The sequence below is a fragment of the Orcinus orca genome, chromosome 19, assembly GCF_937001465.1.
Source record: "Orcinus orca chromosome 19, mOrcOrc1.1, whole genome shotgun sequence".
Taxonomy (NCBI): domain Eukaryota; kingdom Metazoa; phylum Chordata; class Mammalia; order Artiodactyla; family Delphinidae; genus Orcinus; species Orcinus orca.
In genome coordinates, this window is record NC_064577.1 from 13,592,225 (window position 1) to 13,607,810 (window position 15,586).

Sequence of the window (15,586 nt, forward strand, 5' to 3'; positions counted from 1 at the left end):
AGATGTTTATGTACTGTACAATTTTCCAGCTATCATGCTACATTGAAAATTCTTGTATTTAAATCGTCGTCCTCAGCTCTGATCATTTCCATAAGCTTAATTCCTTGAAGTGAAACGACATGGTCAAAACAAAGATGACTGTTTTGTCCTTTTTATGTTTCTTGCTTTTTTTTTTTTGCTGTCCGCGGGCCTCTCACTGTTGTGGCCTCTCCCGTTGCGGAGCACAGGCTCTGGACGCACAGGCTCAGCGGCCATGGCTCACGGGCCCAGCCACTCCGCGGCATGGGGGTTCTTCCTGGACCGGGGCACGAACCCATGTCCCCTGCATCGGCAGGCGGACTCACAACCACTGCGCCACCAGGGAAGCCCTGTTTCTTGCTTTTTAAATCAATTTTTACGAGGTATAAATTATGTACAGTGAAAGGCACCCATTTTTAAAAATTGAGTTATATGTGAGATAAAACACTGTGTAGGGTATGTAATACATTGGTTTGATACATTTGTATTGCAGTATGATTGCCAATAGTAGCACTGGTTAACACCCTTATCTCGTCATGTAATTATCATTTCTTTTAGCTCTGGGAACAATTAAGATCTAGTGTCTTAGCAAGTTTATCGTTTATAGTACAGTTTTGTTGTCTATAATCACTGGACAGGTACACTTCATTTCAGTGTACTTTGCAGATATTGCGTTCTTTACAAATTGAAGGTTTGTGACGACCCTGCGTCAGTCAAGTCTATCAGCGCCCTTTTTCCAAGAGCCTTTGCTCACTTTGTGTCTCTGTCACATTTTGGTCATTCTCACAGTATCTACAACTTTTTCATTGTTATTATATTTGTTATGGTGATCTGTGATCAGTGATCTTTGATGTTACTATTATAATTGTTTTGGGCTGCCGTGAACTGCGCCTATATAAGATAGTGAACTCAATAAATGTGTGTGTTCTGACTGCTCCACCACCCGGCTCTTCCCCCACCTCTCTCCCTGTTCTTGGGCCTCCCTCTTCCCTGAGACACACAATATTGTAATTAGGCCAATTAATAACCCCACAGTGACCTCTAAGAGTTCAAGTGAAAGGAGAGGTCAATCCATGCGGCAAATGTCATAGTGGTCTTATTTTCGGAAATTGCCCCAGTTACCCTGACCAGTCAGCAGCCACCAACATGGAGGCCAGACCCTCCACCACCAACAGATCAGACTCGCTGAAGGCTCAGATGATGGTTAGCATTTTTTTAGCAATATATTGTTTTAGTTATTTATTTTTGCCATTTTATTTTTTTTGAATTTTATTTTATAATCAATTGTTTTTTAATTAAGGTCTGTAGGTTGTTTTTTTTAGACAATGCTATTGTACATTGTCCTACTGTAGTGTTAAGAGACTACAGAATAGCGTGAATATAATTTTATATGCCCTGGGAAACCAAAAAATTCACGTGACTCGCTTTATTGAGATATTTGCTTTATTATGGTGGTCTGGAACTGAACCTACAATAACTCTGAGGTCTGCCTGTACCGTGTATTAGTCTCCAGGACTTATTTATCTACTAGTTACAACTATGTACCCTTACACACCATCTGTCCCATCTCTCCACCCTCAGCCCCTGATAAACCACTGTTTTATTTTCTGCTTTTCCAATTTCAATTGTTTTTTAGATTCCACATGTAAGAGGTATCATACACTATCTGTCTTTCTCTGTCTGACTTATTTCAGCATAATGCCCTCAAGGTCCATCCACATTGTTGCAAGTGGCAGAATTTCTTTTCTCGGGGCCGAGTAAAAATTTTAAGTGTAGAATCTGATGAGTTTTGACATGTATGTACCTGTATAATCACCATCCCAATTTTAAGTATTTATTGTTTTTTAGTTTTTTTTTTTTTTTTTTTTTGCGGTACGCGTGCCTCTCACTGTTGTGGCCTCTCCCGTTGTGGAGCCCAGGCTCCGGACGCGCAGGCTCAGCGGCCATGGCTCACGAGCCCAGCCGCTCCGCGGCATGTGGGATCTTCCCGGACCGGGGCACGAACCCGTGTCCCCTGCATCGGCAGGCGGACTCTCAACCACTGCGCCACCAGGGAAGCCCTGTTTTTTAGTTTTTAGTTCAATTTTGTTGGGCTTGATTATTTTTAGTACCCACATTGACAGATTTCTTTCCAAATGATTATATCAAGTCGTAGATACATCAGCAATGCGTATTTTCCTAAGTATTGGTTATTCTCTCTTATTAATTTATTGAACAAAAAGAAATAGCATCTTGTTTTTACATTTGTTTTTTTGATTAGGAGTGAGGTGTTGGATTTTTCTGTGCTTTTTTTTACTAGTTGTAAGACTGCTCTTGGAATTGTCTGCTCATGTGGTTTGTCTGTCCGTTTTGCCTCGGTCTTAATGTTCTTTTTTCTTGTTTCTGTAAGTTCCTTAACTCTAGTCATATTTGCTGCACATATTTTCTCCCAACTCTCTCCTTCTCCCTACGGAAAGTTTTAGATTTATTTATCTCATACCTTTTGATAAACATTCTATGTTATGTACTTCTAGTTTTTCTATGGCTATATTAAGGATTTCAGCCATCTGGAATTTATCGTAGCTCACGTGCTTAAGGATCAATTTTAGACTAACAATTTTAGACGTACAGTAGGCCTCAAGCGATACGGCGGAGGCATTGCTTTTTAAAAACAAGGATACTTACATCACTTGTATGTTTTGGAAGTTCTGGACAAAACCAGTAAGACGTGAAGTGGAAATGGAAAAAACAATATATTGAACAGAAGGAAAATTACTAAATCGTTCTAGAAATCCGTATTTTAGAATGATTGCTGTCGCTAATGGGTTCAGGTACCACATAGACAGTCAAAAGCAAGACCCATTTAGAAACATATAAAAATGAGATTTTGTACCTAAAACCAACCCAATGTATGAAATAAGTAGGAATACTTCTTAAAACAAGTATGTTATAAATTATCAGTGGTGAGAGGAAAAAATACACACACACACAGACACACACACACACACACACACACACACACAGATAGAGCTATGCCATATTGCAGGGTAGAAATATTGCCATTCATCTCTCCCAAGTTAAATCCCAAGGATTTAGCTTTCATGCAGTTCTAGTTACATTTCAATAGACTTTCTATGGGAATGTTTTCTGTAGAATCAGTAGGTAAAGTTATCTTAAAAAACTCTGTAAAATACCTGACAGATACTGTTATAATTGGGAAAAGACCAATAAAGAATAGTGTTCACTGTTAAAAAAATTCACAATGTACAAGTTAAAATGAAAATTACCTGTGGTCCCATCTTTCTATAACCATTTGTTAATGTTTTGCCAGACATTTTCTGGTCTTTTACCTTTCTATCTATAAATATATTTTTAAAATCTCAAATATACATTTTTGCTGTTTTTTTTTTAACGACAGGATTATTTATCTTCTTTTCTCATTAGTATTTCCTGAAGCATAATTTTTAAGGCCATCTGGTATAAGTGTGCAGTAAGTTCTCCCCAGATAACTTTGAGATATCTTTGCTTGGATCTCTCATTTCCTTAGGCTAAACCTCTTAAAGTGGAATCACTGTGTTTATAAAGAGGGACATTATTAAGGCCTTATCTTGTCTGTCTTCTCGAAGTTGTCAAATTCTTTCTGGAAAGGTTGTGTGGCTTTATGGCCAGACTAAGAAGACAAGAGTGTCCGTCTTAAAGGATCAGCCTGATTAGCAGGAGAGGAATGGATCTCCCATGGAAGAAAGAATAAGGAAAGGTATAGCCCATAGAAGTGGGAAAGTATGTTTGGGGCACCCGAGTGGCTCACTTACCTGGAGCTTTGAAACATGAGATGGAGTGGTGAGTGATGGATGGGGCCAGACTGGAGGAATCTGGATTATTAGGTGGTGAGTCAGCGAGTCGGGAAGGGTTTGGGTGGGGATGTGACATTACCAGCTGGGCTGTGGGAAGAAGGGTCTGTCCTGTCCTGCAGGCAGTGGGTGGTCAGGGGGAGGTGCTGGGAGCCGGGCTCCCCTCGAGGTAGGCATTGCAGTCTGGGTCAGCGGGAGTTAGGACTCAGCAGTGGGAATGGGACTCTGGTGAAGGGGTGGGATGGAAACAGTTGGGAAGGCAGACTCAGAATGCTTGATTGATGTGGGTGTGAGATGGAACCTGCAAGAGGACCGTGACACTAAGAGAAAAAGCTGATTTTAGAGATTTCAAGCCGGAGGGGCTTGAATGTTAGTACTAAGGATGTAGGTTTGAGGGAGGCTGGGAGGTAGGGTTGCCAGGTAAAATACATGATGCCCAGCTCCGTTTGAATTTCAGATAAACAATAACTTGTTAGTAGAAATATATTCCCAATATTGCCTGGGACATACTTATACCACAAACATTACTATTATTTACTGCTTATTCAAGGTTCATTTTATTTGCTAATTGGGCAGCCCTGCTTGGGGGTCAAAGTGCGGAGAAGCCTAGACCCTCCAGTGCACCCAGACTAGTGTGTTTCAACTAAAGACTCAGAACCAGCATTTCAGTTAATTAAATCTTGAATTTCGCTTCGGCTCATCCTAAAGTTTCCTTTAAGTCTCAAGGAAAGATGAAAAAAAAGGAAAAGAAGAAAAGCCCAGGGCCTTTGCTTAGATTGGCCTTGGTGAGATCTGCTGGGTTCACAGCTTTGCTCACACAGCTACCTTGGGTGGGCATGAACGGAGGACAGACCTACAGGGGACAAGGCCTGCCCTGTGCACTCACACAGAAAAGGGGATTTGCTTACATTCAGATGCTCGTGCTTGCACAAAAAAGACCCTGGAAGGATGCTACGTAAGAAAATGTTCAAAGTGTCCTCCCTCTGGGGAGGGGAGGGGCACCCAGGCCTGGGAAGACTTTTCGTTACTGTTCTTTTTATATTTTGAATTATTTTTTTTTAAGTAGGTGCATATATTACCCTTTGAAATAAACTTTTTGAAAGCTGGAACACGCATTTACCCAGAAAATGACAAAGCGGTCACCTTGTCTAACAGGACAGCATGAAGGGCACAGGAATGTGGGTGTTGTAGCCCCAGGCCCTAGACTAGTGCCTGGCCCCTAGTAGGCACTCAACCAATAAGTATTTATTAAAGGGATTAAGGACTGGCCCAAACATTTTGTGATCTAACCACAGAAGGAGATGTTTGCACTTCTCAAGTTTCATTCATTTTAGGAAGAGGCGATGAAGGAACCACATGCGTGGTATTTAAGGAAGCCCACTTCACTGGGCCACGTGGTCATTCTCAAAGAGGAGAGCTGATGCCGTGGGAATGAAGGAAACCACTGTGGAGAGAGAGGGACAAGAAGCTGTCCACCTTTGGGGTGAACAGAGAGAGACAGCGTGGAAATAGACTGAGGGTGTGGGTGGGGAGCCAGGTGAGCGTGCCCCTCAGCAATCCAAGGACCAGAGCTTCAGGGAGGAGAGATGATCACTCTATCAAAACAGTCTACCATGTGATCCAGCAATCCCACTCCTGGGTATATTTCTAGAAAAAAATGAAAACACCAGTTTGAAAAGATACACGCACCCCAATGTTCATAGCAGCGCTATTTACATTAGTCAAGACATGGAAGCAAACTAAGTGCCCATCAACGGACAATTGGGGACTTCCCTGGTGGCTCAGTGGTTAAGAATCCGCCTGCCAATGCAGGGGACACGGGTTCGAGCCTTGGTCAGGGAAGATCCCACATGCCGCAGAGCAACTAAGCCCGTGTGCCACAACTACTGAGCCTGTGCTCTAAAGCCCGTAAGCCACAACTACTGAGCCCACGTGCCGCAACTACTGAGACCACCTGCCACAACTACTGAAGCCCACACGCCTAGAGCCTGTGCTCCACAACAAGCAAAGCCACCACAATCAGAAGCCCACGCACTGCAACGAAGAGTAACCCCCGCTTGCTGCAACCAGAGAAAGCCCGCACGCAGCAATGAAGACCCAACACAGCCAAAAATAAATAAAATTAAATGTTAAAAAAAATCTTAATCATTAAACAAAACAATTGGATTAAGAAGATGTGGTATAAACATCCAATGGAACATTTCTCAGCCATAAAAAAGAATGAAATACTGCCATTTGCAGCAACGTGGATGGACCTGGAGAATATTATGCTTAGTGAAGTAAGTCAAAGGCAAATACTATATGATATCACTTACATGTGGAATCTAAAAAATAATACAAATGAATCTATATTCAAACAGAAACATATAGCACAGGGAACTCTACTCAAAAGAATCTAAAAAAGAGTGGATATGTGTATAACCGATTTACTTTGCTGTACAGCAGAAACTAACAACATTGTAAATCAACTATACTTCAATAAAATTTAAAATAAAATAAAAAAGAAACAAAACAAAACGGAAACAGACTCACAGATATAGAAAACAAACTTGTGGTTACCAAAGGGGAAAGGGACAAATTAGGGGTATGGGATTAACAGATACAAACTACCATACATAAAATAGATAAGCAACAAGGATTTACTGTATAGCACAGGGGATTATACCCATTATATTGTAACAACCTATAATGGAATAGAATCTGCAAAAATACTGAATCACTACGCTGTACACCTGAGACTAACACAATATTGTAAATCAACTATACTTCAATTAAAAAAATATATATATATACATATATTCAACAGACAACCCTGTGGGTTTTCAAAGGACAGGATACACAATGGTAGTCTTTCTGGAAAAAACGATGCCTCCTCCTATACAGAGAACCCTCACAGCATTTGGGGACACTGGCCCCCAAATGACAGGCTTTAGCAGGAAAGACCATTTCTCGCCCCACGTTGTTTCTGACTTGTCATCCTGGTCAAGGCTGAAGCACGACCATGGGTAGGCTTGGTGCTCCCAGGTCCTTATTTGGATGTTTGAAGGGCCAAATTGCCCCTCAAAGTGCGGGCTTCTCACTGCAGTGGCTTCTCTTGCTACATGGGCTCTAGGCGTGTGGGCTTCAGTAGTTGTGGCAGGTGGTCTCAGTAGGTGCGGCACGTGGGCTCAGTAGTTGTAGCTCGCGGGCTCTAGAGCTCAGGCTCAGTAGTTGCGGCGCACGGGCTTACTTGCTCCGCGGCACGTGGGATCTTCCCTGACCAGGGCTCGAACCCGTGTCCCCTGCATTGGCAGGCAGATTCTTAACCACTGCGCCACCGGGGAAGTCCCCAATTGTCCGTTGATGGGCACCTAGTTTGCTTCCGTGTCTTGGCTAATGTAAACATTCTTCTGTTCCTTTCAGAACGCTGTCTCCAAGTATGGCTCTCAGTTCCAAGGCAATTCCCAGCACGACGCCCTGGAGTTCCTGCTCTGGTTGCTGGATCGTGTGCACGAGGACTTGGAGGGCGCGGCCCAGGGGCTGGGGTCCGACAAGGTCAGTCGCCCACGAAACAACACGTGGTGTTTGATTTTCTTTTTTCCCCTTGCGCATTTACTCAGCTCTTCAAAACTCAATCTTGAGATTCAGATCCGTAGATGTTTGTGTATTCTGGCCGCTGTTCACACAGTACCGTTCCCTGCTTCTTCCTCTTTGCCCCTTTTGTTTTAGACCAGACGTTTCCTCCCATTGCAGTTCCTCATCCTCTTTAATCCCAGTGACAGGGTGAATAGGGTTTCTGTTTGGTTTAAAGTTTGAAAAAAAAAATCTCCTTTTTGTCAAAAAAGTTTGGTCACCTGAGGCCAGGGGTGCCATTGCTTATTGTTTTTAGATGCTTCCATTTTAACTCCACCTTTGCTTTTTCAGTTACTTATCCTACAGAGCAAGCGATTCCCAATCTTTTTTTTCAAGACACAGGATGGATGATCTTGACATGTGGGCACACAGCAGTCCCAGATTTGGATGAAACCTCAAACCTTTGGGAGTAAGAAAGCCCTACGATCATTCGTCGTAGCCACCGCTAGTTGATAAATCAGCTGTGTTCTCTATGGGCTTTGCTAAATAAAGATCAGTGATGGGTTCTACTCTAATCCTATCCTTTTATCTCTCTCTTAAGAACGTAAAGACGAGTGAAGTTACGATTCCATGAGTGAGCAGAATTATTACAACAATATCCATGAATAATCTGCTATAATTTAAAAAATGTTTCACAAGCTTTGGTAATTAATCAGTCGCGTATTACTTTTTATGTGTCTCAAAACTGAGCCAGATGCAGCTACAAGAACGGCGGTACTTGTTTTTTGTTTGTTTGTTTGAATTCTGGACATTTTATTCCCATCCCCCTCGTGAATCAATTAAAAAGCCCTTTGGAAGTGTTTCAATCTTTCCCCCGTTACCTTCCCATCCTTACATTATCTGCTCAGAGACCATTGTTCTAGAGTCATAAAGTTTGAATGGAAAAATGTGACACAAATGGACCTATCTACGAAACAGAAACAGACTCCCAGACGTAGAGAACAGACTTGTGGTTGCCAAGGGGGAGGGGGTTGGAGGAGGGAAGTATTGGGCGTTTGGGATTAGCAGATGCAAACTAGTTTATACAGGATGGATAAACAACAAGGTCCTACTGTATAGCACAGGGAACTATATTCTATATCCTGAGAAAAGTCATAATGGAAAGGAATATGAAAAAGAATGGACATATATGTATAACTGAATCACTTTGCTGTACAGCAGAAATTAACACAGCATTGTAAATCAACTATATTCAATAAAATAAATTTTAAAGATAAAAGAATAAATAAATGGGGGGGAGATTGAATGGCAGTCACAGTTTGTAGGATGAATGAATCGAGATACGTAATGTGCAGCATGAGGACTGTAGTTAAGAATACCATACTGAGTGCTGGAAATTTGCTAAGGGAGTGGATTTCAGGCCCTCTCACCACACATAATAAAAGGTAACTACATGAGGAGACGGATATGTTGATTGGCTTGACTGAAGTAATCATTTCACCATGTAGATGTGTATCAAATTGTCATGTTGCACTCCTTAAATACATACGATGTTTATTTAAAGATAAAATGGCTCAAGAAGCTGAGTCATTTTTTTTTCTTAACTTGTCCACACAGCCAGCTGTTGTCTTTGTTTCTTTCCCTTTTAAAAATGACAAGCGGCAACTTTAAGAAAAGCAGGGCATAGCCATATATGTCTTGAATAAAGAATAGACCTCTTTTAAACAGCAATATAATGTAGAAGCTAAGAGCTTGACAGAGCTGCAGAAAGAGTACTCATGTCTGAGACAGCAGGTTGCCCAATGCATGGAACAGGGAAGATAATGATTGTACAGTGTTCTGTACTCCTCAGAGCACATCTTGGAGTGTTAGAGTTATTATCCCCATTTTATATATGGGTAAACCAAGAATCAGAGAGGCTGTGTAACCTTCCTGAAGCAGTACAGCTTAAGAAGAGGTAGAGTCAGGATTCAAATCCAAGGGAGGTCTGGCTTGAAAGCCTGTTTCCTTACCTTAAAAAGAACCATCCCAGGACTTCCCTAGTAGTCCAGTGGTTAAGACTTCACCTTCCACTGCAAGGGGCACAGGTTCGATCCCTGGTTGGGGAACTAAGATCCCGCATGCCAAAAAGATAGAAAAATAAAAAGAACCACTCCATTCACCCCCAAAACACACAAACGAAACAAAGCAAAAACTTCACCAAACAGAACCTGGGAGGACCAGACACTTAAAGGTTATGGTGGTTTCTCTGGGTTGTGGGATTGTGGGTGATTTTTCTTATACGTACAATGATTTTCTGTTTATCTAATTCAGACCCTTTTAGTTGCAACTTGGTCCAACTTAAGGAGAGGGCATTTATTGTCTTTTAGAACTTGTGAGTCCAAGGGTTGATCCAGCTTCAGGTAAGGCTGGATCCAAGGTCTCCTTATCTCTTGTCTTTCTCTTCATTCTCAGACTGACTCTGCCCATCTAGTGGCAGGAGGGGCCCCTGCTATGCTCACAGAGCCTTTTTCACTTGGGATTCCAGAAAAAGCCCAGGCAAGAGTCCGATTGTCTTAGCGTGGCTCACATGTCCACTCCTGGGCAGGTGGCCAGCAGGATGGAATATTCTGATTGGGCACATGGGTCCCATGCCTGTGGGGTGAACTCCACCCAAATTGCATGGGTAAGGAAGGTTTCTGTAGAGCTGGGGCATGTTGGAAAGGAATGCTGAGATGACAAACGTGTCACTACACTGTATTCCATAATCTTAGCATGAACACATTTTGAAATCAGAATGATGTATTAAAAAGAGAGAGATGGGGCTTCCCTGGTGGCGCAGTGGTTGGGAGTCCGCCTGCTGATGCAGGGGACACGGGTGCATGCCCCGGTCCGGGAGGATCCCACATGCCGCGGAGCGGCTGGGCCCGTGAGCCATGGCCACTGAGTCTGCGCGTCAGGAGCCTGTGCTCCGCAACGGGAGAGGCCACAACAGTGAGAGGCCCGCATACCGCAAAAAAAAAAAAAAAAAAAGAGATACTGTTTATTGAAGTGTGTTACATGCCAGACATTTCATGTGATGCTTTTCGTGACTTATTTCGCTGATGCATAGGAGACACTCAATAAAACCCCTGAATGGTTGAATAAATTAAGTAGTTATCATGCTTTAATATTTGATAACTCATAATAAGGATAATAATAAGTAACTCATAATAAGGTTAATTCATATATTACAGTTAATGGAAATTTAGGTTAAATTGTCCAAGGTCCTTCAACTTCTACCTGTGGAAAGAGAATCAAACCTGAGTCTGTCTATTTCAAAGCCAGTGTGCTGGATCCCTTTCCTTATCCCGAGTTTCTTGTGCCTTCTGTTTCCCACCAGAGGGAGGGAGGAGACCTGGGTGCCTCTTCCTTCTGGCTGCATCTAGAAAAGTCTTCTTGGGAGTTTCCTGGATGCCTAGTGGTTAGCATTCCAGTCTTTCACTGCCATGGCCCGGGTTCAGTCCCTGGTCAGGGAACTGAGATCCCGTAAGCCGTGTGGCGTGGCCAAAAAAAAAAAAACAAACCACCAACAACAAGCTTTTTGTCCTGTGCCAGGCAGTGCTTCCTACCTGGAAAGTAGGAGGGATAAACAGCCTTCCCAATTACCTTTCAGTCTTCCTCTTTTGTGCCTTTGTGGCAGGAAAAGGCTTTGGACTTAAGGATGAGGAAGAGCACAGAGAGGTTAAGTAACTTGCCCTAAGTCACACAGCAAGTCAGTGGGAGAGCAAGGATCCAGATCTAGAAAATTCAACTCTAGAACAGGGCTTCTTAGCCTCAGCACGTTTGACATTGGAGCTGGGTAATTCTTTACTGGGAGGGGTGTTGTCCTGTGCGTTGTAGCATTTGTAACGCCCCTCTACCTACCAGATGCCAGTGGTACCCCTAACTGTGATTGATAAGCAAAAATGTCTCCAGACATGGCCAAATGTCCCCTGGTGGGGGGAGGGAAAAGCGTTTCCCCATTGAGAACCTCTGCTCTGGAGCCTTTGCTCCCAACCACAGTTCACCACCCCCAAACCTTTCTTTAAGACGCCTTTGAGTTTATTTAAGCCAATAATCCATAACAACTTCAAAACCCACATAAAAGCAGCCCTAATTGGTCTTCCAATTTCCAATGTGCCCCGCTACTATATGTATATGTTCTCCACGCTGCAGCGAGAGTGATCTTTTCAGAAAGGAAATAAGATCACGTCACTGTCCTGCTTAAATTCCCCTGGTGGCTTCCTGTTGCACTTACAACAGAATCCGGACTCCTACGCGGCTGACGGGGCCCTACCTGACTGGCCCACCAATCACTCCACCTGGTTTCAGGCCCCTCTGCCCCTTGCTCATCGTTCTCAGCCACGCTGGCTGCTTTCTGTTCCTTTAATGGCTAAGGGTGTCAGGAGGGCACCACAACCCAGCAAGACCAGGGGTGCTTGTTGGTCGAAGAGAGGAGCTTGGCCCACTCTTCATTTGATCTGATTGAAACAAGAAAAGATCTTTTTCTCTGTCTGGGGTCAAAACCTCTCCTGAAATTCACTCTTAGAAAATCGGGCTGCCTGCGGAGGCCTGGCTGTGAACGCTTGAAGGTGAAAGAGCAGAGCTATTGGACTATTTGGCACAAACTTGATTTTCTGTTTCCAAGAAGGAAAGGGACTGTCCCCTGTGTAACTCTGAACAATTTTTCTTTCTGAGGTTATTTCTGTTTCAAAACATATGAAAGCCATGTAGTTCGATTTATTTGAAACTAGAATAGAAAACATAAGGACCGCTTTCTTCTCTGTTAATGCAACGATAAATGTTTTTGTCTGGTGAATAGGGCCTCTTTTTACTATCCTGTAGACACTGTGACACTAGCAACCTTTTGGGTAGTTTATCATACAGGAAACGCCACTCTTGCAGAATTAAGAAAGGGGTGAGGGTGGGGAGAGGACCAGGAAGCTAACATTTATTAAGCACCTACTGTGTGCCAGGCAGGATACCCACATCTTTTTTGGTTCAAATGATGGCTCCGTGAGGTGGATGTAATAGTCCGATTCCTTTTAGATGTGGAATGAGGCTCAGGGAGGGTTTTAGGGTCACTTGGTTAGCCGGGTAGCGCCAGCCGGGTCTCACCTGATAGCCCATGCTTTGTGAGTGACCCTCTGCTGCCTCTTACCCAGGCTTGTCTGGGATTTTCACTTTCCATACCCATCTTTGGATGGTCACGTCCACAGCCTCTCTCCACGCGTGCTGCCTTATCGTCTGGGTGCAGAAGCAGCCCGGATCATTGTGAGGTCTTTGGTTGCGAGGAACGGCAGCCAACCAGATGACTCAAACAAGAAGGGGATTAGTTGGAAGGCCAAGGGGGAGTGTGCAGAATCGAAGGGGGGGCTGAAGACCAGGCTTGGAACCATCAAGAACCAGACAGCTCTGGGGTGAGGGTGTCTCAGTGGCAGGAACAGCTCAGTCCTCCAGCCTGGACACTAGAGTCGGTGTTTGCAGCCTTTGGGCCACTCTGCCCATGGTTGACACGCAGGGCAGGAACATCTCATCTGTCTAGCTTGGGTCATGTGCCTGCCTGTCTCTTGGTAAGGGAGGACAGGACCCCCGAGGAAAGAGCCTCCCCCACCTCCCCGTGGACTGAGGCTACTCCCAAAGAAGAAGGGTCAATCCTGAGCAGGCCCAGATGCCAGTGTCCGCTCTGTACCCAAGTTCTGTCTCTCCTCCAAGCCCTTCAGTTACCTGCCGTAGGTGTCTCTGCCTCGAACTTGGCTTGCCCTCCCCTCCTCCCCTGACCCACTTCTCCTTTTGCCTTTCCCTCTTCTGTTAACGGAAAGTGGTTCTCCAGGCATCAGACTGGAAGCTTGGAGCTGGCCCTGTGTCTCCCTCCCTCTGTCTCCGTTTCCTTCCCCAGCAGGTGCTCAGTTAGGAGCTGTGCGCACAGGGTGTCTTGATTGAGTTCCTACCTCCTTTTTATTTTCATGGCTCCTACTCTAGTTCACCCTGTTGGCACCCGGACCCTTGGGCCTCATGATTTGTGTCCTAACTCCAGACGCCCCCTCCTTCATCGTGCCCACGCCTGTCAGGTTATAGCGTGTCTCTGTGCATGTAGCCACCGCTTAGGTTCAAAACCCACTAGACACTCGCCTTCGTGTAACAACAGCAAACACTTACACAGCGCTTGCTGTGTGCCAGGCCCTATTCTAAGTGTTTTATATACATTAACTCTTTTCATCTCAAAATATCCCTAGCACATTGGTACTATCGTTCATTACCCCTTTATTAAATTGGAAAACCATGGAACAAAGAGTTTAAGTAATTGATTTAGCTGGATCAGAGGTTGAGAAACTCTCACAGCTAAGTACCAGTGCAGGGATTTGAACCCCAGCAGTCTGACTCCAGCGTCTAACCCTTAACCCTGGTACTGTGCTGTTTACTGAACCAGGAATCTTCTTTAGGACATTTAAGGCCCCATCCAACATGGTATCAGACTCCCTCTCTAGCTCTGTTTTCTACTCCCCTTTGTACATCCCGTATTCTGGTCAAATTGGGTTTAATGAAATAGTGGGACTGACTCTTCTTAGTATTTGTCACTCTTATTTGTACCAAAATTTTATTATGAAAAATTTCAAACATGGAAAAGTTGAATTCCTTATACAGCGAATATCTCCTACCCACCACCTAGATTCTATAATTTACATTTTACTAAAATTGCTTTATCGTGTATTTATCTACCTATCCATTTGTCTGTCCACCCATCACTCCATCTTTTTCTCATCTTTTTTTTTTGGATGCATTTTAAATTAAATTTCAGACATCAGTACATTTCTCCCCAAACACTTCCCCTGTGGTCCTTTCTCCTGGCTCTTTGCCGGCCTTAAAGACGGATGTGATGTGGCCATAAGCCATGGAATTCCCGCAGCTACCAGAAGGTAGAAGAGGCAAGGAACGTACTTTCCCCCAGAACCTCCAGAGGGAGTGCGGCCTTGCTGACACCTTGGTTTCGGCTCCGTGATGCTGATTTTGGATGTCCAGTCTCGAGACCTGTGAGGGGACACATTTCTGTTGTTTCAGGCCACTAGTTTGTGGTCGTTTGTTACAGCAGCAACAGGACACTTATACGTAAGGGAATGTAGAGAAGGATACAATAGGACAGATTGTGGAGGGAGGAGGCTCAGGCATCCATTATTCTAAGGTGCAAACCTGGTCTGTCTGAGAAAGAGAATGCTCGTGTGAAGACTGGCTCCCTGGAAAATGTGGACAGAAACAGCTTAGCAGGTGGAAGATGGGCAGATTTGGTATGGATGTATTTGAAGTGATGGCAGCTCACCCAAGTGAAATGTACAGAAGGCATCTAGACACAGGGGGCCTAGAAGGATGGAGGTAAAGAACGGGGTTCTCCACCAAGGTTCCTGCTCTTTCAGCGCACACACGCACACACACACACTCTCATAGTCTCTCTCCCGCTGTCTCTCTCTCCTCTCTCTCTGTCTGTCTCTGTCTCTGTCTCTCTTGGAATTGGGGAGGTCCAGGGATTGAAGGAGAGGCGGATTACGGTAAGACAACATGGAAGGTCCTGGTTCTGCAGGTTTAGGTCCATAGAATGGTGCTGAGGACCCAGGAGGAGGTGTAGGTTCGCTGGTGTGAACGCAGTGGAGTGATGAGAGGCACATCTGACCTTGCTTCCTCTCCTCATTTCTTTGCAGCTTCAGCCTGAAGCCAGGAAGACCTCCGAGGACCTCCCATCGCCATCCGCTCAGCTTCCTCTAGGCCAAAGCTTTGTGCAAAGCCACTTTCAAGCACAGTACAGGTAAGAATGGGGTGTGTTTAGAATCTGTCCTTAAGGGCTCAGCAAACTCCTATGCTGGTAACTAACCTCCCTTTGCCAGGTTTACCCCGAGATTACAAAACAACAGAAACCATAAACACCCTTCTCTCTCCCATTATAAATCCCAATCAACCACTAACTTCTATTGTCTCTGACCCTCAGTATTTCATTTTTTTGTGTTTTTTATTTTATTTTTGGCTGTGTTGGGTCTTCGTTGCTGCACACGGGCTTTCTCTAGTTGCGGTGAGCGGGGGCGACTCTTCATTGCGGTGCGCGGGCTTCTCATTGCGGCGGCTTCTCTTGTTGCGGAGCACGGGCTCTAGGCACGTGGGCTTCAGTACTTGTGGCTCGTGGGCTCTAGAGCGCAGGCTCA

At 44.4% G+C, this 15,586-nt stretch overlaps 1 protein-coding gene across 2 annotated transcripts in view; it reads left to right on the plus strand.

Moving 5' to 3' along the window:
- USP43 (ubiquitin specific peptidase 43) overlaps positions 1-15,586 on the plus strand; it is a 62,338-nt gene that overhangs the window by 4,670 nt on the left and 42,082 nt on the right. For both annotated transcript variants that reach the window (XM_004266846.3, XM_004266847.3), the window contains exons 2-3: positions 7,251-7,382; positions 15,092-15,195. In XM_004266846.3, the coding sequence (XP_004266894.1) occupies positions 7,251-7,382; positions 15,092-15,195 (236 nt within the window). The remainder of the gene's footprint in view (positions 1-7,250; positions 7,383-15,091; positions 15,196-15,586) is intronic.